Raw genomic sequence first — 22447 nt, 5'->3', positions numbered from 1 at the left:
GTAAACTGTAAGTGTCCCACTTGTGGTTTCTTACCTTCCTGCTTGTCAGCCATGTTCCAGCTTGTGTTACTTCAGTTGCACTGTTGGAGTAACTACATTTTGTGTTTTTCATGCGTTTGTAGTATCACTTTAGCATACACCAGAAGGATGGCTGGAAAGCTGTGAGAACAGTCAACCCTATTTACCCCTTCTCAATGTGATGTGGCCATTTCTCCTGCTTTTTGCTGAGCTTGTAAATTTTATCTTTATGGAAAAAATATTAATAATGAGGTTATCACAGCAAGTATGTACAGATGTATGGATTTTTTTACAGCATTTTCTTGCTTTCCCTTGACAAAATGGAAGATACTTATTTTTACTAGAAGCAAGATAATGCTTTCGGTATTTCAAACAGTGAACTTCCAAGGAACAACCTTTGAAAGGTACCTGACTTTTCTGCATATAAGCTTCCTACACATAAACTTTATTAGTTTTGTCTTCTGCTCTTGTTCTTTCTCCTTGGCTATAGTATTAATGTCTTTTATGATTTACAGCTCTGACTCAAGAAGCAATCCCACCTAATTAAAAACATGACCAGACTTGTTAGGAAGGAGCTAGTACAAACATGAACATGACTCTCTAGGAAACATAGAGCAAATGTTGCTTCACTTTGTCAGTTAAGAATAATTAAGAATAATGTAATTGAATGGAGTTACATTTAAACAGATTCCTAATTCATATTTGCGTTTCTCTGTTACAGCTTGGCTCAGATACAATTACTTTATTGGACTATATTTCACTTATTTGTAGCAGATTTAGTTAAAATTCACCTTCAGCAGATTTCAGTAGTGTTGAACACGAGGTACATTCAGCCTTGTGTAATTGCTGCGGTTACTCCTTACCTCTCACGCTATTCTCTGCTGTCTGACTTGTGTTTTGCTGCCTCTTTGCCAACCTTGAACCTAACACTAGATGGCAGTTTTGATTTTTTTCTGGTGTGTGCTGACTTGTCCATTTGCTGACAGAAGTCCTTCACAGAACCCCTCTGGGTGTCCTTACTAGTACACAGGGGTGTGAATATACCATTGCTTTCCCCACTAAGGTACAGTCTGAGACTGAAATGTAAGTGAAACACCTGAAAACAAAATACATGCTGGGTGCAGATAACAATCCCCAAAACATTACTTCCATTAAAGATATTTCTATCAGTAAGCAGGTGCCATTCTGCAAGAAGTCAGGAACTAAACCCCACTTTTAGCTCTATGATTCTTTAGCTTTTAGCTGGAGACCAGTTGCACAGTTTCTTGAATGCCTCAGATCTAAATATGTATTCTTCGGGTACCAGAGTTCTAGAATAATTAAAATAAACTCTCTTATTTACAGCTATGTCATAGCAGTTCTCAACATAAATAATCAGCCTTCCATAGAGATGTTTAAAACTTTTATTTTTTAAGCAGAGGTATATTATTTGATTCTATTCTTTAAGACAAAAAGGCTAAGCCCCATAATTCTGAAAAGCAAGTATTGTGGATATCTCTTAGGTTTTAGTTCAGCAAAGTAAACAAAATTTAAGAAATCCTGTTCTGAGTTAAATTTAGGGGTTTTTTTGCTTGCTAGACTAAGCCTCTAGCGTGTAAAATATGAAGTTGCAATTCAGCTTGTAGCAAACTAATTTCACCATCTAAAATTTGTTTCAATCACATGTAACACTTAAAAAGCCAACAGAACAGGTCCTCTGTTTCTGTGGTAGTAAAACAATACTTAAATTTTCATGCTCTACCAGGTGTTTAAGTAGGGTTTTTTTTTTTCCTCCAAAAGATTATATTCTCTACAGATTAAGCAATGCAAAAATAAAGCTCAAATTTTAATAAAAATTCTCTTAAGTTAAAACATACAGCCAAACTTAAACCGCCCTAATCTTCCACTACAAGCACCTTGCTCTTGCTGCAGTTTTTACCTGAAAGCAGTTCCGCATTGAGTGAAAGAGCCAGCCCTATCCAGCCAGAATGCAAAGTATCTTCTGGGGTCCTAACACAACGTGCATATGTGTCTGCATAGAGCTGACAAGGTGCAAATTCAACCTTTTCTAGGGTTGCGTTTATTGAAAATTGAAACATAATTCCTACCAGAACTTATTTGTTTGGAAATTGTGTTAATTCCTTCCAGTGTCCCGCCCAGCACTCCCTGTGGCACAGAGTGATTGCCTCCACCTTGGATTAAGTTAAGGGCTGAAAATTGTCCAGCTTTTGATAAACATTTCTAAAGATTGTTTTGGATTTTGATTATGTTTAAAAAAAAAAAAAAGCTAAAGTATATTGCCCTATCTCTGGAAGTAGATCTTACAAACACAGACATGGGAGCATATCCTCTTCTCAGCCTTTAACATGAGAAACCTCTTTGATCCACAGACCAATTTCTGCCCTTGGCAATCTCTGTGACGTCCCACGTTTGTAAAGGCAAATAACTGCGCATATTTTGGCCCTTTATGCATAGTACATGCTTTGGTAGCTTACAGACCGGGAATGCTAGGCCTCAATGTATTTCTCAAGGTAGGGATGTTCAGCATATATCTAGCAGACAAATTCTGATCTTGTGGTGAGTGAGTGATCAATATTTCATGTTTAGCATGGTGTCAAGCATATTTTGTCTTTTAGAAAGGAAAAGGAAAAATAGCCTTCATTTGATATAAGGACTGAAGATGACTGAAAGGGCTGATGCTGTTGAGTCATTGACTGGCTTATACTCTTCTTGTTTCCAGTTAGCATTGCTTAATGACCTGAAAAAGTTGAACAGTGAGGAAAGGATGTATATTGTCACCTGTCTTCTTTTAACTACAATGGTAGAAAGTGACTCTGAGGTGAGAAGGTTATCTTGACTTCATTGTATCTTCATATTTTATTTCCAAGTGGTCTCCTCTGTTGTTATTAATAATACTGATCTCTGTCACAGAACTCCTCTTGGTTTATGCTTTTAAATTTTTCAATGTAGCTAACACACCACTTGCAAGTCATCAGCATGGCCCCCCAGCCAATTTCATCTCCTGTATTTGGGAGCAGGGCTGTGCTGGCACAGGCTCTGCTGGCTGAAGTGAATTCCCAGCTCATAGGAGGAAACCAGCCACCAGAAGAGCTGATGGTGGAAGTTGCTGTGGTGTCCTGGGCCCTGGCCATATGCCCAGCACAGCCATGTATCACCCCAAGGAGTCCTCATCCCGCTCAGCACCTGTTCTCCCGCTCCTCAGCTCTCCCAAGTGCGCGGTATGTTTCTCACGGCTTTTCATCATGGAATGATTTGGGCACCTGGACAAAAAATTTGACTACCTCTGAATTTTTAATTCCCACTTTAATGTCAATAGATTTTTAATAGAACTAGCTGCTTGTTTTAACTTCGCTATTATAGAAGGCTAGTAAAAATAAATAAAACTCTGCAGCATCCATCTACCAAAAAATACCTTAAAAAAATGAAAATATGCATTTTGGTTCTAAAAGTTTATGGTATTGCCCACAGCAAATTGACATTAAATGAAGCTGACAAGTTCGTATGAGTGCTGATAAGGACAAAACCTTAGATTTAGTGATATAGCCCAGGAATATCAGCTTACACAAAAGGCTGATAGGCCAGGAATATAAATTAGATTAATACAAACCAAAGTCAGCTGGAATCAGATGTGCACATGCAGCACAAAATTTAGCTCCTAGAGGGGATTTGTGTAATTTGCTCATGACAGCAAATTTTTTGTGAAGTACTTTTGTACAATAGAGCTAATAAAATAGCAACATGTGCTTGCCCTTTTTAGATAACTGACCTTTTCTCCGTATCCTACCTTCTTATGCCAGAGAATCCTGTAAACACAATCCTCAATGATAACATACAGTCCCTTTGCAACATTCACCATCAGAACAAACTTCTACTCTCTGTCAGATCCATAACATCAATTATATTCAGGGCCCGTTTCACAGGAAACTTGTTTGAAAGCTTTGCCATTCAGCTTCAGCTCCAAAATGATTATTTAGCATTTTGGAAAATAACCAAGACAGTCCCTGATAGCATACTTCTTCTGGAGGACAGCACTACAGGGAAATAAAAGAGATGACATCTCCTTTGGGAACAGGCTTATATATGTCTCTGATTAGAAATCTATTTCAGAACCCACAAATGGCATATGAGGAGCTACACAGCTAAAGGCAGGTTATTAATCACCATGAATGTTAACAGCTGTAAAGTTATCTTTGTATTTTAAGTGTGCAAGAATTTGTAAGACTAAACCATCATACTCAGAGTTAAAAATGCCCTCTTCTCCCTGTTTTTGCAGAAGTCATCATATATTTTGTCCTACTAGCCTTGCAATAAATTTGTGTTTAAAAATGGAGAGCGAGGAGCAGACTCTCACGTGGGTCCTGGACACTACACCCTGCATATCTTCCATTTTCTGAAAAACTAACCTCTGCATTTAGTTACAGCCTGGTAAATGGGCACTTTCATCTTCCAGTCCTCTACGTGCTACTCTGTGTGCTGATAGTCCAGGCATTTGGAAAAATTGCCCGCACGCTACCATTAAGAAAAAGCCACACTATATTTTTTATCCCATATAATGCTGGTTGAAGGTTTCAAAGGTTTGAAGTTAGCTATCTGAACCTCGAAAAAGTCCTAATTGAAAACTGAATGGTTATACTGATGTCAGAAAATGATCCCACTGTGCTAGACCTGTACAGAAGGCACTCTGTGGCAGGGAGGTGAAAGTTCAGGTATTTCAAACACTTGAAGTCTTGGCAGCTTGACTTCAAAAAAAATATAAAACTTTTTCTGATGCTTCTTATTCATGGTCGTGGTTCAATCCATAAAAGCTTTTCTATTTTCCCAACCCAATAAAATTTAAAAATGTTCATGTAGACAGAAGAGCAGGCCCAAGGAGAGGATGTTCATAGAGACATAACTTCTATTCCTTGTTATTAGCTGTCTCTGAAACACATGGAAAAAATTAATTTAACAATTAATTGAGGGTACAACTTCATATTCAATAAATCTTACAGGAATTAAATGTGAAAGTTCCCTGGAAGCATCACAGCATGAAGGGGGTATCTGCTTTTCTCCCAGATCTGTAAGGATGTTCTGTGGGGACCTGAAACAGCCACAAGCATCCTCTGGCTCTGCTTCTCCCCCCATCCCATTCATACACAGTCTTCCTCTTACAGACACCAACATCACCTATATGAAATCCAGTTACGCTGCAACAGTCTTATGCTTCTCCCCACCCTGCTGCATTTTCTCTTAACTTTTGAAATCATTGCATAATTTCAGTCATATCTGATACAGAGGCAAAGATCTCATGGACATTACATCTTACAGTAGCCTTAAATACAGGCAAGAGGCAAAGAGCCTAAACTCAAGCACAGGAAATTACATTTAAATGTAAAAAACCTTTTTATTTCCTGCAAGGCCAATTGACCAATTGGAATAGGCTGCCCACAGAGTTGTGGAGTCTCCATTCTTGGGGATATTCAAAACCCAACTGGACAATCTTCTCCAGCTGACCCTGCTTTGAGTAGTGGGGCTGGACTAGATGATCTCCAGAGGTACCTTCCTGCCTCAACTATTCCATGATAATGTACAGCTGAGGAACTGCACACAGCCCCTGAAACTATATGTGTTCGCCATCAGCAGCTGTATAAGTCTCACTGCCTTGCTTGGCAGCTAAAGGGTGGTGCCCAAGGGGATGATTGGCAGAAATCATAGTGTTGGACCACTCCAGCTCAAGGTACTTCTTTCCTAGCCAGAAGACCCTGCAAGGATAGGTTGGGAACATGGGACTTCCATGTAGTGAATTACCACTGGTATTACCACAAGGCTGGGTAGGGGACACAGGGAAGGTGGGAATTTTACAGGGGAATGCAGGTAACAGGGAGACACCCAACTGCAGTGACTGTGACAAAGAGTCTGACAGTTAATCTTAAATGAACATTGCTAATGTCAGGTGAAAAAAAATCCTTTAGTGGTTTTGAATTCAACATACTTAGTGTGCCACTGAGCATTCCCTTACTCAGAGATGAACCTCAGCTACCTCTAGAGCACTGTTTATTTTGCACTAGGATCAGCTCATATCCTCTTAGTCGTAGCCTCCTGGACTTGAACATTCAGGACTCTGAATGTTTTTGATCTCTCTCAAAGTAAGAATTTTTCCATTCCCTTTAGCGATCTTGCGTCCCTGCCCAGAATCTTTAGTTCTTCAATATCCTTTCAAGATGGAAGAATTGCCCCTTTACACAACAGCATCCCAGATTTAAATGGACACTGTTCCATTCTTAACATAGTTTGCTTTTCTCGCCCACAGCTGTTCCCTGAGCTGTCCGCATTGGTATGCTCCTATAATCTGAAATGTATTACTACACAGAAGCGGGGCTCCTCTTTCTGCTTTCTCACAAAACTGTTGGGGAGAATAATGTCAAGACAGGTAAATGCAGAAAGTATTTCAATAAAGCTGTAATCATTACGTGATGAAATCTCTTATTCTTTGGGAGCAGGACGATGCTGCTCTTTGAGGTTTTCCAGAAGCAAATTTAGTGCTTTGCTGAACTAACAGCAAAGACAGATAATTTTTTGCAAAAGCACAGGGGCAAGACATTAAAAACAAGTTGAGTGAATAACTTCTTTGGACTTCATAGGCAAAGCTATATGGCATGAGTTTGAATATCCTGCAAGAGCACAATTGCCAACAGCCAACAACAGCTTGTCTTCAGAGGCTAGCTTGAAAAGTAACAATATAAAGGACACCAACAGTTAAACAGATGGAATTAAAGGCATGTGAGTGCCTTTTTTGGTCTCTGCTTATCTCATTCCACTTGAGTAATCACAAGTTCAAAAAGGCACGTATACCTTGACCAAACAGTTTGACCACCATCCTGCTGGTCTGCCAGGCTGCGGCGCTCATGCTGCAAACCGTTTTCCTTAATCCTGTAGCACATGTGGAACACACTGGTTTGCTGCTGTCAGTGTAACTAAGACAAAATAGCACAGGCATGCCTAACGTATGTGGCAACACTCACTGAACAACCCTCTTGACTACAAGTTTTTGTGGACAGTTAAGACAAAGAAAATGATCTTGAGCACAGTTCAGTGTGTTGAAGACTCAGTAAGATGGGGGCTTCTCTGAACTGCCCTGTAGAGCACTGGCTCTTCATATTTTGTCCTGTAGTCCCTCTTCTTTAAGAATTTCTTACATAGCTGCTCCCTGCAAGGCAACTATTGCAGATATCCAATGTCCCCCCACTTTGAGAAGATCCTGCCTTTCTCCACCAGTTACAGAAGGTGGCTTACAAAAGTCTTGCCAGTCCTTTCAAATGCATGTTTCTGGGCCTGCCCAGAAACGCTTCTGCCCTGCTGGAAGACACGAGTTTGGTACTTCCTATTTATCTCCCACCAAATGAAAGTCTGCAGCCTCTCAGCGTACCAGGAAGGATGACAGATGTAGCATGCCTTGCTGGTCTGTTTAAGGTAGTCCTCACCCTTTGTACTCAACAGCCCAAGGGCCGGAGCACTGGGAAGGAACCAAGCGCATGAGGTTAATTTGGAAGTCATGAAAGGTGCTGGGGTAAGATACCTCCCACCCTTCCCGCTGAAACTGTCCTCTTCTGAATTACAGACATATTCACCAGCCCATAGAGGTTTTGAACATGGTTACGCAGGCCAGTGGTTAGGAGGGAGGGGAGAGGGGAAAAGCGGGTTCAACCACTGCAGTAATATTCACTGGGGGAAGGAAGGAGGTGTCTGCATTGCCTGCTCATCCTTTTCCACATTCTGGCAATACTATGGGGTAACCTCTGCCTTCTGGGGCATGCAAATACCATACATGATGGACTCAAAATAAATGAGTGTGGGATTCTTAGTAAACATGGATGAAGAACAAATAACTTTTGCAGTTGCAGAAAGACTGTGACAACAAGAATTGTGGACATAATTTCCAAGTCCGCTAGAGGGACAGTCCTATCCCCTCAAATTCTTCTCTTCGCTGGTGTTATGATTTTCCAAAGGCACTTTATTTGGCCTGTGTTTTTTCCTTCCCACCATGTGACTGCATGTGCTGTGCAATGTGCTTTCATCCCAGTGCTACACTGCTGATTTCAGCTGATGAGGGGATCTAAAATGACTGTCTGGCATAGAATGGAAATCACAAAGCAGCGTTAAGGCATTAGCTCATAAAAACAAGCCTGCAAGTAATAACAAGCAGAGTCATGATTTTAACATAGGTTTTTATTTTCCAAGACTGCATGTTACAGTCTAGCATTCTTCCCAAACAGGGATAATTTATCACCTGTAAGACTCATGTATTATATAAAAGACAACCCATGTAAAAAGCATGACTTCCAATTGATTGTTTCCAAAAATATCTCTTAATATAAACAAAAATATTTATGACTCTTGTCATGTTAAAATGCAGAAAGCAGCTGTACACTGGCAGGGAGATGACAATATGTGCTCATAAGGACAGCACACTCTTTTCTGTCTCCTACACAATAACCCATGTGGTCCTTCCCTCCTCTGTCAACATACCTATCTCTGTCGCTGCTGCACCATCCACAGCTTCTCCTGTTTCTTCTTCTTTTGTCTCAGGCCCTCCACTCACTATCTCACTGAGCAGCTCAGTTTCCACCTGTTCTCCCGTCTCACCTGGGAACAGTAACCACGGAGATCAAATTAGGATCCACTGAGGAAAGCACCAAATGCCCCAGCTCCTTTCTGTAAACCTGGCTTTACTTGTCAGCTCTCCAATGCCCTTCACCAACGTACCCCCTGAATGAACCCAGAGGGAACAAACAGGATGCTCCCAATCACTTTCCATCACCCAGCTACTTGCGTGCCTCATGCCTGTAAAGTTCTGATGTTTTCACAAAATTCCCTTGATGCTCTATTCAATACAATTCATGAGTATTTCTGTTAAAGTTTTTTTCCTGGATTTTATTTTATATATGTGCAGTTTTATTTGCAATTGGAACAAAACAGAAATAGAAAACACAGTAATGTGCCAGTCTGGCTGAAACTGTGCTTTCCCTGGGAAGCTGCTACCTAATTAATTTACTCACACAGCTGCTGAAGAATAAAGAAAGTCAAAACAAGTGCTAAGTATCAGATGCACCGCAACATGAAAATAGAAAGTCCCTTCTTCATCATAGACTCATGGAAAGATAATGCACACAAGTTAAGATACTACTTCTAGCTTGAAACCAATAGGCGCAAAACTCTTTTTCCCAAGAGCTGTGTTCACTCGCTCTGCAAGCAGCATGCATCACTTGGTGGTCAAAGCCCCGTAACTGATTTCAGGCAAACAGTCCGTTGTAAATGTGTTTCCAAGGTCATGAGGTCATACCACAACATTCAGGGCGCACTGCTCTGTCTCCAGCACCGTGCCCCAAAGCTTAGAAAAGGTGACTAATGAAATTGGAGTGTCCAGCTGGGCAGGACTACACGTTTTACAGGTGAGCATCCAGTCATTTATTGCTTACACAAAACAAGACTTCATTCCAAAGGATAGAGGCCCATTTTATGCAGAAGAAATCTCACAATTCTTTTGCAAAGAGACACAGGAGAGGACAAGCCAACCCCCATGTTCAGCTGCTGGGATGCAATGAGTCAGATTTACACAGCCAGCTCAGAGAGGTGCACAGCAAAGCCACAGGGTTAGCGGTAGGGCTGGTAGCTGGCTCTGGGCTTCACACAGATCAGTCCTCCTCCTGCATCTTGCACTTCTTTATAGCAAATGTGGAGTGAGGAAGGATGCTGATACCACGTCTCCCTGCAGAGAAATACTTCTCATGTGCTTCACCTGCCTATTCCCTGAAGAAATGCTTCCCCAGGAAGTATGCGATTCCTCACTGAGCTGCTTTCTACCATTTAGGAGAAATACAATTCCTCCAGTGAAGCGTTCACCTTCCGCATGTGCAGTCCATGGGAGACACACGTCCTCTGGGCGCTAACCCAAAGATAAGCACAGCCTGCAACCTCTGGGAACAAGCACGCCTCGCAGTAAAGGTCCCTCTCACAGCACATGGAAATACCTGCCATCTCAGACACCACTGCTTCCTCACACAGCCTTCCCCCCCAGCTAGTCAACATTTTTTTGAAAGCTCATCCCTATGTCTGTCCACTACTACTTCTATTCTGCTTGTGTAGCAGCCAAGCTTCTAGGACAGGCTGGATATGCCAAGGGTGCATCAAAGAGATTCTTTTGCTTCTACATCCAGACATGCACCCTCCAACTTCACATGCACAGGGACAGTTGCTTTATAATTAATACATATAAGTAAATAATAGAGCCTTTGGTCTCTGTAAATATTAAGGAACGTGTCTGAGCTACACAGGAACACATTTTAAATGAGGGGCATGGTGAGGCATTGTATCTGCCAAGAACAAAAAGGGCATGAAATGAAATAGCAGAGATAATGACTGGAAATGCTAATTACATTTATTACAGCTTGGACTTGTGAGTCTGAGGCTTCCCCAGCCACACTCTTCTACACTCCACATGGTACAGACTCCCCGCACCAAATTCTGACTCCGGAAGCTTATGTGAGGCTCTCAGTAAAGCCAAAAGGATCCACTCACAAGTCTCTGGAGGCAGATTTTGGTCTCCTGAATTTATGAAAGCACAAATATTACCCTCAATGAGGTGGTCCTCTTCAGCAATATGTACTTTCTGGATGATTTCCACTACAGAGGTGTCACTGCCCTCTACCAGCCCACTGTCCTGTGCTGGTCCTGGCGATGGTGCCCCAGCATCCTCTTCCAGTGCTGGAGGTGAAGGCCCAGTGCTCTCCTCTTGCCATGCAGATGGCAGCTCAGAGCTCTCCTCTGTGTCTGCAGGCAGGGGCTCGGTGCCCTCCGGCTCCTCCCTTTTACTGACCGAATCGATCTTTCCCTCTACGGCCAGAATCACCGCTGCAGCCTCCTCTCCTGGTGGATGCTCGCCCAGGTTTGTCTCCTCAGAGGCAAGACTCACATCTTGGTCCAACTGTGTTTGGTCAGCTATGGTTTCATGATCGTCTGCAGTTGGGGTGTTTTCACCTGATGATGCTTTTAGTATGGCAGAGCAAGGAAAGAAAAAAGAGAATTAAAGATAACTGATGAGTGGGCATGTAAGCTGGATGAGAACTAGACCCACAGGGGACCGCACAAGCACTACCTGTCAAAGAGCTCCCACCTGGCTACAGACAATACTCCTTCATAGGTCTGCAGCTCTTACACATATCCAGTAGAGGATGGTGCTGCTCTTACATAAAACAAACAAAAAAGTGTTTTGGCTTGATGCACATCATATATTTTTATATGAAGAGAGCTGACCTGATTACAGGTCAATGTCCTATTACATTTTGCCTTACGGGTCTGAAGTGTGCAGAAGGTTTGCTGGTGATGGGACGCTATGTAAGGAAGCATCTTTTCCTGCCCCACATCAAGCGCAGAATCAACGTGCCGAGCAGGAGGAAGCTGCTGCCCTGGGCTGCACACAGGAAACTCCTTGTGGTGCCGCTGGGTGGGCTGAAAGAAAAACACTGAGACCCACCTGCTCATCCCAGAGGGTGAGCAGTGCCCGATTCTTAAAACAAAAAAAACAGTCTGTCTGTCTTTTTAAATACTAAACTACCATTCATAGTACACTTTGTCTAATAAAACATTCAACAAAAGGAAGCCTAAACAAATTAAAACTTCCACTTCCTTCATCTTTCATCAACTTATTGGCTAAATAAAGCAGTGGGCCATTTTGGCAGACAAAATTTATGAATGAAGCAATGGCAAAATTACTCTGACAGGTATTTAAGGATAAAAGTTGAGGACTCAAACGAGCTATACCTAGCTATCAGACTGACTTAATAACTTTCTGATTAAATTCAGCTTGACAAATAACTTATACTTAACCTTCTCCAAAGGAACATCAGGACGAAAACCCTGGGAATTCATGCACAAAGTATGTTTATATAATATTTACAAAACTGGCCAAATTGTATTTTCTGAGAAAATGATGATTGCAGCGTCAAAGCCAGTGAGCAGAACCGTATGATTCTTCATACACACATAGACGAATGGCGAAAAAATGTAATACATCCTGATCTTAAAACAGCTGCCTGAATACTTCTGCTCTTATGATAACTTCATGGTTCTTTAGAGGCATTCAAGCAGAACACCTCCCCAGCAAGCATCAGCAAGTTAGCGCGTGCCTACAGATGCAGGGAAGGATGGCTAAGCCAGGAAAAGAGCAAGAACAGGGAATCTGCACTGTCAAGACCGGCAGAAAGCAACTTTGACTATGGGATACGTAAAACCTCATTTGTCCCAGGAACTGTAAGACCATCCACGGTCCAACCAACCCCTCCAGATTCACAGAGGTGTAGCTATTTTTAATGCGACTCAAAAGCCGGGAGGTAAGCTCAGCTATGTGGATGAGGCCACAGACCCACCCAGGGCGGCACCCTGCCTCTGGAAGCTGCCGCGGGGCAGTGGGAAGGGCAGAGGGACCCAGCCCATGGGGCCAGGTTTCAGTTCGTCGGTGGACATTCCTCTGTGAACCTGCCCAAGCCCCGTTTCACCCATTTACACTCTCAGCCTCCACCATGACCAGTGGCAAGGAGGTCTACAGCCCACTTACACCCCCTGTAAAACACATTCTTGATGGTTTTAAGCCTGCTGCTGGTAATTTCAAGTGACATCGTTCTTCTGTTACAAGAAACAGCAAATATATCTCCCTGTTTACCATCGCTAGATCTCTGTCACACCATGTCTTCCAGGCACTCCTTTTCCTAACATGAAGCTCAGCATGAAACAGATACCCAATCAGGATAACAGCAAGTAAGTCTTAAATTTAACCTACTCTAAGCAGTGACTAAAAAAAACCAGTGTACTCTCAGAGACGCAGAGACCCGATCTTTTTACGTTTTATTTTTTATCCCTTTAGACATTTATCATGCCTTCACCTTGCTTGGTACCAGGTGGACAGCGAGCATTTAAAACCTACAGACAGAAATAAATGAGCCACGAAAACTAGCACATTAGACAGAGTTTTCAGTTGGTGTCACCAGTAAAAGAAACAATTCAAACCCATTATTACTAGGAATCTCCTGCAGCTCCTGTAAACATCAGCCTGTAACTGCCAGCTGGCCCTCTCATCGGGATGTTTTATATAAATTGGATTACAAAAATACTGCCATGCAATGCAAGATCTGAACTGCTGCAAACCCTGGAAGCATTCCTCCACTCTCATGTGAAATGCCAAGAATTCTCTAATATAGAAAAAATAAATCCTCCCAGTAATGTGTTCAATACCTTTACCCCCAAGAAGGATGAACATCGTGTGGCAGTCAACATTCCTAGGACGCCTTCTAGTTTTGTTTTATTTTTAAATTTATAATTTTTATTTCCCTGCTGTAGTCAATTTCAGCTGGAAGAACAACGAAAAGCAGAGTGAATTTAAGTGGGCCATGGCTATGATATTTTCCCTCTCTGCATTCTTTCTTTCCTTTTGGAAAAGCCTTATATTTTTGCAAGTTACACATCAATGGAAGGAAATCAAATACATTTTTTTTCTACTAATGCATTTAGAGAAGCTTCAAATTATGCTATCTTATAAAACTAAGTCAGAAAATAACTAACATATCTGGCTGGTAACTGTCAAGTTAATGGAAATCTTTCAGCTGTAATTACAAACTGCACTTTATCATTACCATGCCATTACTTTATGTATTTAGTACGTTTCATAACCCATCATAACATGAACAGGCCTTTAGACAGAATTCCTAAAATACACAGAATAAATTACTTCACTTGTTTCCCTGAGCCCTTCAGCGTTCCTGTGGAAATATCTTCATCAGAGGAGGGAAAAGCAGAGGAATTTGGTACATTGACCAGGCGAACAAGACAACAGGTAGAGCATAAAGAGATTTCTGCTGCTATTTTCAGCGGGGCTCCTCGGTTTGCAGGTATGCACTGGCTCCGAGGTGGCACAGGCAACGCTCAGCCCGTACAACCTGCCATCATCGCCTCTGCAATCACAAACCACAACACCGCCAGATAATAAATGGAAAATGAACCCGTACAGAAAACACAGACGCTGCAGCCAGAGCAACAGCAATGGGTGATATCTGTAACTCAAGAATACAGGAAAGAAATGCAGTAAAATGAAACGCGAACAACTTTTAAGTATCTATCTTCAGGATGCATCTTTCTGCAGAGGCAAATACCTGTAACTGCAGCATTCAGGTTCTTCCAAAAGTGTTTCCAAACATCCCTTGCTGCAAAGAGCTAAATATGATTAATATGGAAACAAAGGGTTTTTTAACTTCCACTGAATAGCAAGGATAGCCTTACAGAGCATCCAACACATACGCCTTACACCCAAAATGAATCCTGTGTGAGCCAAATCAAAGTCACGAGAGTACTGCCAGCGCTGTAAACTGCGTTCGGGTGGATGTACAGGTTTTTTAAGAAAAAAGGAAGGATCGCGGGCTCAGGTATTGCTAGTTCAATACTATTTTAAAGCGGGCGGGAGGAGGGTGGAGTAGGGGAAAAGCATTGGATGCACAAGGTATTGTACAGCAGGACCAACCTGACTGTAAATTAAAAAATCCCCACCAACCAACAACAACAACAACAAAAAAAACCACCACAAAAAGCTCTGCGGGGAGGAACAGAAGCTCCTAACTTGTCATTTACAAGAAGCAGCAGTTTAGGACGACAGCACTGGCGAGGCGCAGCTCCATCGACAGCTGGGCACAATCAGCAGCCGGGAGCCCGGCTTCCCCCCGCTAGCAAGCTCCGCGGGCAGCCCCCGCCGCCCCCCAGCCCGGCTCCGCACGGCCCGGCCCGGCCCGGCTCACCCCGCGGCGGCGGCCCGGCGGCGGCGGCGGGCGGCGGCTCCCGGGGGCGGCTGCGGGCGCTGCTGGAGCAGCCCATGGCGGGGCCCGGCCCGGCCCGGCGGCCGGCGCTGCTGCCTCGTCCCGAGTGCCCGGCCCAGGGCGGGGTGAGGAGGGGCCGGCGGTGCCGCCGTGCAGCGGCGGGCGGCGGAGCCGGGGGGGCCGCGGGGCTGGCCCTGGCGATGGTGCCTCAGAGCACCCCTCCCGCCGCCGGCGGGGCTGCCCTGCTCGCCCCGGCCGCCCGCCTCCTTCCTTCCCGCCCTTGAGGCGTTGCTCGGTGCCGGGTGCCGGTGCCGGTGCCACAAGGTCTTCATTGGCAGCAGCCGAGAAAGGGACTGCAGCTCTGTGTGACAGCAGCTGAGGACCCATGGATTTAATCCTGGGTGCGTGTACGTGTAGGTGAAACTCACTAGCAAACTTCAGGCCAGGTTAGTGTCGAGTAGAGGCAGACCCATCCCCCGGGTAAGAGCATCCAGGGTCTGGGCAGGGATATTAGACTTGGAGGCCGTGCTGACGTTTGAGAGTCCATGGACGTAGTTGTGCTTGTGAACCTGCAGCCAAGGGCGCGGGGTTTCTGCAGGGAAGCCCAGGCTGGACCAGCCAGAGAGGGGTGGCAGGACTGGGCTATCTGAACTTACTGCGTACGTGGTATATGTAGGTGCTGCTAAATGCAGTGCTCTGTCGTAGCGTCCCAGCTGTGTGTGTGCTTGTGCACACGGAGGGGGCTCAGCCGCGCTACCTGCCCTCCCTGCAAACGAGAACAGCAGCGGATGCATCCATGGGACTGGGCTGGCGAGACCTCTGGGGTCTGAGCAGCAGGGAGGCAAGAAGGGTTGCAGAGTCCTCTGGATTCGGGAGCCACCTGTAACATCCTTACCATTGACCTTAAAGGTAAAATAAAGACAATAAGATCTTTATATTTGCATATAGGCAAAACAGCAGATGACCAGGGAAGCCCAGGTGGCTTAGAAACTTTCCAAAGAGTAAGAATGAAGAATGTTTGCCATGTATTTGCTTGTGTAAGCAGGTCCAGCATATTTTATTTGTTGAACCGATAACATGTTTCATTATGTCCTACAAATTCAGTATAATCACCCATTCTTCTAAAGAAACAATTTATATCCATCCAGAAACTTGTCCAGACAAATCATATTGTCTTTGGACATTTGTCCAGGGTTTGTTGATGTCCTGCAGCCAAGGTGGAGCAGTAGCAATAATTCCAGTCAGGCTGCAGGACATATGGAAATCCTGGACACGTGATACACCGTAGGGTATGTATACTGCCACTGTAGCACAAGTGTCGAGCTCTGGCACACCTGGGAAAGACTGATACAGGTAAGGTATGTATTGTGCAGATATAAGGCGTACCCTGGAGCCGTCAGACTCACTGCATGTGCAGTGCACGCTGAGTGCACTCGTCACTCTGGGAAATCACCCAGCAAACATACGAGGAGCAACACAGGAGGGAATATACCACGTAAGCCTAAACACATTAACTTTTGCTTCCTCAGCTTGAGTTCATTTTTAGGACACTTTTTAAAAATAATAGAAACAACTGTAGGCTGTATAGATTTCTCTGTGGCTACATATAAGATTTCTACCAGACACTAGAGAGTGAAATGCTGCTAACTTCAGCATTAGCAAAGCATGCTGCTGTCTAAGCACAAAAGCAGAAGTGCAACAAAGGGCTTAGCAGCTTCAAAGTTAATTTCAGAAATATCTAACATTCCTGCTGCTGGTGTGAAATCCTGACAGCGCTGCGGCAGGAGCTAGGCTGGTTCCCTGTGCAGTACCTGTGGGTTCCCTGTACAGCACAGATGCGGGTGCCTCAGCGTCAGAGGCGGATGTGTGTGTGAAGACGGCCAGGCACCCATGTATTGCCTACCAACTGGGATGGGCTCTGCTGCCACAGGTAGGAAAGTAGAAGCGTCTCTGCTTGCAAAGGAGTCACGACAGCTGAGGAAGCCACCTGCAGACAGCACATATGCAAGAGAGGGATGGCAAACATATCTGATATCCTGCCTTTCTTCTATGATGTTCTTTAAGAGAACAAAGCAAGGAGGCCATGCTACCAAGACAGACCCATCGAGCATTGGGCACTGAGGAAAATAAAAAAGGGAAAGCTACATTCAGTTCCTTCTCTTGCCTGCGGAGCTTTGTACCCGCTTCCCTCTATGTCCTAATCAAGGGGTAAGTCGTGGAGAGTGCACCTACCATCCATCTTACTGAAACAGCAGAGAAAGAAGTTCAAGATTTATGAGGTCAGAGAGAGGGAACATGTGTGGGCATGTATTGGCAGCCAAGGGCACGCAGTGGGGGAGGCCAGGGCTGCTCTGTACTTCATGTTCTTTAAACAGGCCTTGGATAACATACAGAAATAGGAATGAGAACCCAAAGGCCATTTGGAAGGTGACTCACAGAATCACTAAACAACAATTTCACAGTCGTCTTCCCTCCTCCTACGAGTAAAGGAGAATTTGCATCTTTTCAGCAGGAAGACTGGACACAACAGAGCCAGTGCCGGAGCTGGACATAGGTAGGGCTATGGTAGGACAGCACTGCACCTCAGTGTATCAGCTGTATTGCCATGTACCAAGTCGGCTTGGACAACATGTGCCCTTTGCAGATCATTCAGCACAAACACATTCCTGCGGGATAACATGCTGCTCCTCAGCTGCCTCTGTCCTACCTTGCTGGGAGCGCCAAGATGCTCACCCCTGCACCAAAAGCAGTAACTCCGTGGGTTTACCATGGGGCAGGTTACAGGTGCTGATGTAGATCAAGAGTTCTCTATGCAAACATGAACGGGTGCATGCTCCCTTCTTCAAGCCTCTGTATGTCCAAGCAAACACCACTGAGGCCGAGATAGGGCTGGGGCTGTTGCCAGTTAGGTTCAAACTTTTTATTTCTACTTTCTAGATAGCATGTATCACTGTGTTAGCGTGCTCACCTATTGCCAGGGTAAGTGGCTGTGACATGCACTTTGCAGCAAAGATGAAGGCTGAGGAGCTTTGGAAGTAGGAGTCTCAGGGTTGGGAAAGCAAGATTTAAGTGTGAGACTGAAAATGAGATGAGGTTCCCGGGTCTGTGGCAGGCGGTGGGACAAGGCAGGGAGTGGGAGGGTATGGGGGCAGGGGCTATGGCAGCAGCACGCACAAGCTATGCCCCATGCTTGTACAGAGTCCCCAAAAAATGACTGCAAGTGATTCAGCAGCTGCAGTGTGATGTTGGCAGATGAAAATCCTTGGTAGCCTTCCCATCGCTTCCCCTGGGCGGGGCAGCTCTCCACAGACTCCCCGACTTCTCTAATCTGAACCACTCTGGTACTGCCCCAAATGAAGGCAGTACCAGAGTAGCTAAAAATAACCTTTAACAACAAACAAACTAAACAATCATCTTTAATTAGATATTTTTATAAGGGAAAACTATTTTATTCAGGAATATAAATTGTGAGATTAAAATAAAATGTAAGCTGGGAGTGTTCAGGGATAGCTGTATCTCCAGAGGAAAAGCAACAAATACCTGTGTCCTCTTACACACAAGAAGAACTACACTTCCAAAAGCAAACTTTGTAAAGATTTCTCTAAGGTCCTCTCAATTTTTAAGTTCACTGGGCCAGTACTGCATGATCAAGCTTGTTTCACTCATTCCAGAGCTCACTAGCTGTTAATAATTTTAAATATTTTAGATATGATTCCTACTGCAGCTATTAAATTTAGATGTACTTTCTGATAGAACCAAATCCTGGGACTTTCCAAAACATTATGTTAATCACAAGTTTTCTTTTTTAAACTGTGACTTCTTTTCTCAACTCTTTGGCTATGCTGTACAGAGAGACCAGTACTGACCAGGCAATAAAATATCCTAAGCTGTTTATTGTGGCAGATAATTCAGGCCAAATGTTCCACAGATGCAAATTCATGTAGCTCCACTAAAGGCTGCTCTGTGATGCTAGTTTATGAACTGCAGAGAACTGCCTTCTGAAAGAGCTGTTTTTGTTTTGCCTGGGATGGCAATGACCTTGAAACTTCACTCCTAGGACAATTTCCTGGAAAGGAGGGAATCTGAAGATCTTATCAGACTAATTACTATCTTTAGAAATCTGTACCTATGGATTTCTGCACAATTTGGCCCTTAGAAGATGCAAGTATCTGTTGTACTGGCACTATATTTAAGCTGGCTACACATGTGAGTATATTAATATATGTATTTTTAGATATATATATATATTTTTATATGTGCATACCCACATACTCCTTAGCTTCCTTTTACTGGCTGAAAATATATCCAAGGTGTGCAGATACCCAGGTATTCACAATAGACAGCATTTAATCTCAAGATTTTCCCAGTTCTCTCATGAGATAACCTTTCTGTGTTTGGCCCATTTTCCTCTACAGCTCTTTCCTTTCCTCCCTTCCTTTCTCATAGTAAAGCTGCTCAAAGGGTGGCCGAGGAGAGGTTTGCATCCAGATCCAGCAGATCTGTGCATTACTGGGATTCCAAATTCCCAGCAATCTGAAACAAAATGCTGCATTTGTCTGCCTGACAATACAGGGGATAGTTCGGTGCATGACCCTGAGAAAATTGGATGAACATGTTTGCATTTGTTGTAAACGCGATGATTATCAGAGAACACAGTCTGTCACTTTTAATAGCCCTGACAAGTGCAAAAGGAGAAAATAATGGCTGCAGGTGTTCACACAATGTTGTTGTGTAATTGTACAGAAGTTTTGACAGGACTAAAAATGTGAGAAAGAATAGGACTGTATTTCTGCCTATTTTTATCCTATCAAAATAGCATGCTTTGGCCATATTGGTAACATAAAGATGAAGGCCTAGCTTTTCAAAAGATCAGTCGTCTTTTTTGAATTGAATCTTGTCTTTTCAGTGTTGAGTGTGTGACCTTTGGCACCTGAAGGATAGCTAAAGATATGCTGCCTCCTCTGTGCAGTGGTTTTAGCAGAGGTTACAACTTGAAAGCCCCCTGCAATCGCATCACACAACATTTCCTGGTTCTTTGCTGGTAACGGGTCAGTGTCTGTTACCATCACAGGCACCCAGCAGCTCTAACAAGGAGCAAGTTCTGAGCTCTACCCATTGCCTGCTGATGCTCAGGTAAGGGGGTAAGCAGGGGTACAGCTTCAGACGCTCCTCTGCATCCTCAGCTGTCAGGGTGATCCCCACTTCCTATCAGGGTCAGCAGTGCTGCTGCTGCAGCTTTATAAAGATCTCAGAAGTTCAGAGAATTTAACAGAATGATCCATCCCAGGCTGTGCTATAGGGTGCTCATGTACCGCTCATTTTTAGACATCAGTATTATTTTTCTCTTTCTTCCTCTTTCTCTTCTTTCCAACCTTTTCTCTCAGTTAACTATACACATATAATTAGCACACATAATTAGCACACGTCCCTTTTTTCTTAGTGGCATCGGACTTTACTGGCATCAGGTTACATGCCATTTTTCTACGAGCAACGAGATCACCCTGTTAACAAACTGACAGTATTATTACATTTGAGGGGGCAATGTTGGGGGTTCCATAATACGGAGAAAAAGTTGCTTTGGGATTTCTCTGCAGAAATGCGTGTACCTGTGCTGCACAGACAGGCCTGCATCAGCAGTATGCCCAGTACTTACTCCTTGCAGCTGAATTGCTGCAAGAGACCCCATGGGCAATCCTAGCCAGCCCCAACTGTGAAGAAAAACACATGTGCTTGCTTGTCTGTCCTCAAGTATGAGTACACCCAGCCACCGTGGTTTGTACTGTTGTTTGCTGACATGCTGGTGTCAGTGTGAGTGCTGTCGTAGGAGCTCCCTGCATTGCTCGTCTCCCCTTCCCCGGCTGCACATTTCCACTCCCAGAAGGACAGCCCACCAGCTGCATCAGTACTGATGTGGAACACGTTACCAAATGAAGCACTGGCTTCACTTAAAAACATCTCTGAAATAAAAAAAGGGGCTCAGAGTGGGAATTCTTTCAGCTGCCATCTCTACCGAGGTCGATGTATCATGAGGTTATGGCCCCAGCTGAAGGATGGCCATTAGACTGTTACTCCAGTCATGACTCAGGAATCTGTGATTGGATGTCCAGACACAAAGAAAATAAGGCTTCTTTACTATCTTAGATATTCTCCATCTTCTAGATCACTTAGAATTTCTCAGATACACTGAGTTGGTTTCATTTTATTCCAGACCCAAAATGCTCTCCAATTTTTGGGACAGGTCAATGCTTCACCAGTGACTTCTCACAGTGCTCTCTCTCTCCTAATTCATACCTCTAACTGGTGCTTTCTTACACAACCTTATCAGCGTTTTAGGGGCGGAAGGTGATGAGAGACCTCCTTGAAGACCACTGCTTTCCAGATTTTAATTACATTATCTCCCTCTCTGTTGGAAACCCTGCCCCTGCCCTCTCGACTAGGCAAGAGCAGAGTAAGGCCAGGGAGGGAGAGGCAGTAAGGGAGGAGGAGTGGCCCTGCCTTCCCCGCCTGCTCTCCATTACCTGCATGCTCATCTTCACTGCCAAACTGAGCACCAGCCTGCAGAGCCCCTGAGCAGAGTAATACCCAACTCAGCCCGTGAAGGAGTCGATCTCCCTGGCTAAGCGTGGCTGGTGGGGCAGGCAGGAGGGCTGGATGTGGCCACGGTGCCTGCTGTTAGTGCTGGGAGAAGTAATGCTGCTTTTCCTGAGGTTGCCAGCTGCTCCCTGGACCTTTCCATCTTGAGACATGTTTGTTGGAGATGGGAGACATTGTCTGCTGCTTCCCTCCCTTTCTTTTGTTTCTGCTGTATCACAGCCTCGTCGTGGCTGATGCTCCCCTGCGGAGGATGCCTGGGTGCCAAACTCTGCCTGATGTGCCTTCCCCCATGCTTTAATTCTCAAACGCCTGCATTCTAAATGCCCATCCACACTCAGCTGCTGATTTTTAACAAGACAGAGCTGTATAATATTGTTGAAGGAATTTTGGTGGGGCTAAAGCCTTTTCTTCCTTCTAGTGTTGCTTTTGTCTGACTTTGACTGGCCCTTTGCCTTTATAAAGGACATTTTATGGACCACAGGTTCCCAGGAGAGGCCTTCATGGCCACAGATGGGAGGTTTGGGGGGTGAGAGGCAATTGTGCCTATTTCTGGGTGTATTCCCCACCCTACCCAGATTTAGGGACAGAATTTGAGGTCCAATGACCAAAGAGTCTGTCAGAAAGTTCTCTAGGAAATGCAGGTTTTTTTAAAAAACACATCACTGGAACGAACTAGTTTTATAAATTCTTAAGGAAAGTTTTGCATTCTCTCCTAATCTGAGCAGAGGTTGCAAGGGTACCCTTGAAAACAGCACCCTCTTCTGGAGCCGTGCATGGCTCCCACATTTTGCAAGATAACATAAAATATGGCATAGTCGAAAAGAATCGCACCGAGGACTTCATGAGACCCACTGGGCTTTATATTCTCTTGCCAGTAAATTCAACAAGCATGAAAAGATGGATGTTTCACCTGACCACAACCAACCAGGTAAAAGTTTAAAGAATTAAAAGCAAAGACAAAATTTGATGGTAGGAATAACAGCAATGCACCTGAGTGCTGGGGC

General features: G+C 44.2%; 1 protein-coding gene across 2 annotated transcripts; it reads right to left on the bottom strand.

Annotated features, from left to right (window-relative positions):
• Positions 1 to 1405: 1405 nt before the first annotated feature.
• On the bottom strand, positions 1406 to 14980 carry ERICH5 (glutamate rich 5). 2 transcript variants are annotated; one of them, XM_075085476.1, is made up of 4 exons: positions 14832 to 14980; positions 10627 to 11040; positions 8524 to 8640; positions 1406 to 4938 (listed from the first exon to the last, which is right to left on the bottom strand). In XM_075085476.1, exons 1-4 carry the CDS (start codon positions 14905 to 14907, stop codon positions 4916 to 4918), a joined length of 630 nt encoding a protein of 209 aa, XP_074941577.1. In that variant the 5' UTR covers positions 14908 to 14980; the 3' UTR covers positions 1406 to 4915. The 2 variants fall into 2 exon arrangements, with proteins under 2 accessions (XP_074941577.1, XP_074941575.1); XM_075085474.1 differs by lacking the exons at positions 1406 to 4938; positions 8524 to 8640 and having other exon boundaries at positions 8910 to 11040.
• Between the last annotated feature and the right edge of the window lie 7467 nt (positions 14981 to 22447).

Source organism: Phalacrocorax aristotelis, chromosome 2, assembly GCF_949628215.1.
Source record: "Phalacrocorax aristotelis chromosome 2, bGulAri2.1, whole genome shotgun sequence".
NCBI lineage: Eukaryota > Metazoa > Chordata > Aves > Suliformes > Phalacrocoracidae > Phalacrocorax > Phalacrocorax aristotelis.
Note: the sequence above shows the minus strand (reverse complement) of the source record. Positions and strands in the feature narration are given on the sequence as shown.

Coding starts and splice junctions, on each gene's coding strand:
- ERICH5 (XM_075085474.1), bottom strand. CDS start 14,907: ATGGGCTGCTCCAGCAGCGCCCGCAGCCGCCCCCGGGAGCCGCCGCCC. Junction 11,041..14,831: donor CGCCGGGCCGCCGCCGCGGG/GTGAGCCGGGCC, acceptor CCATACTAAAAG/CATCATCAGGTGAAAACACC.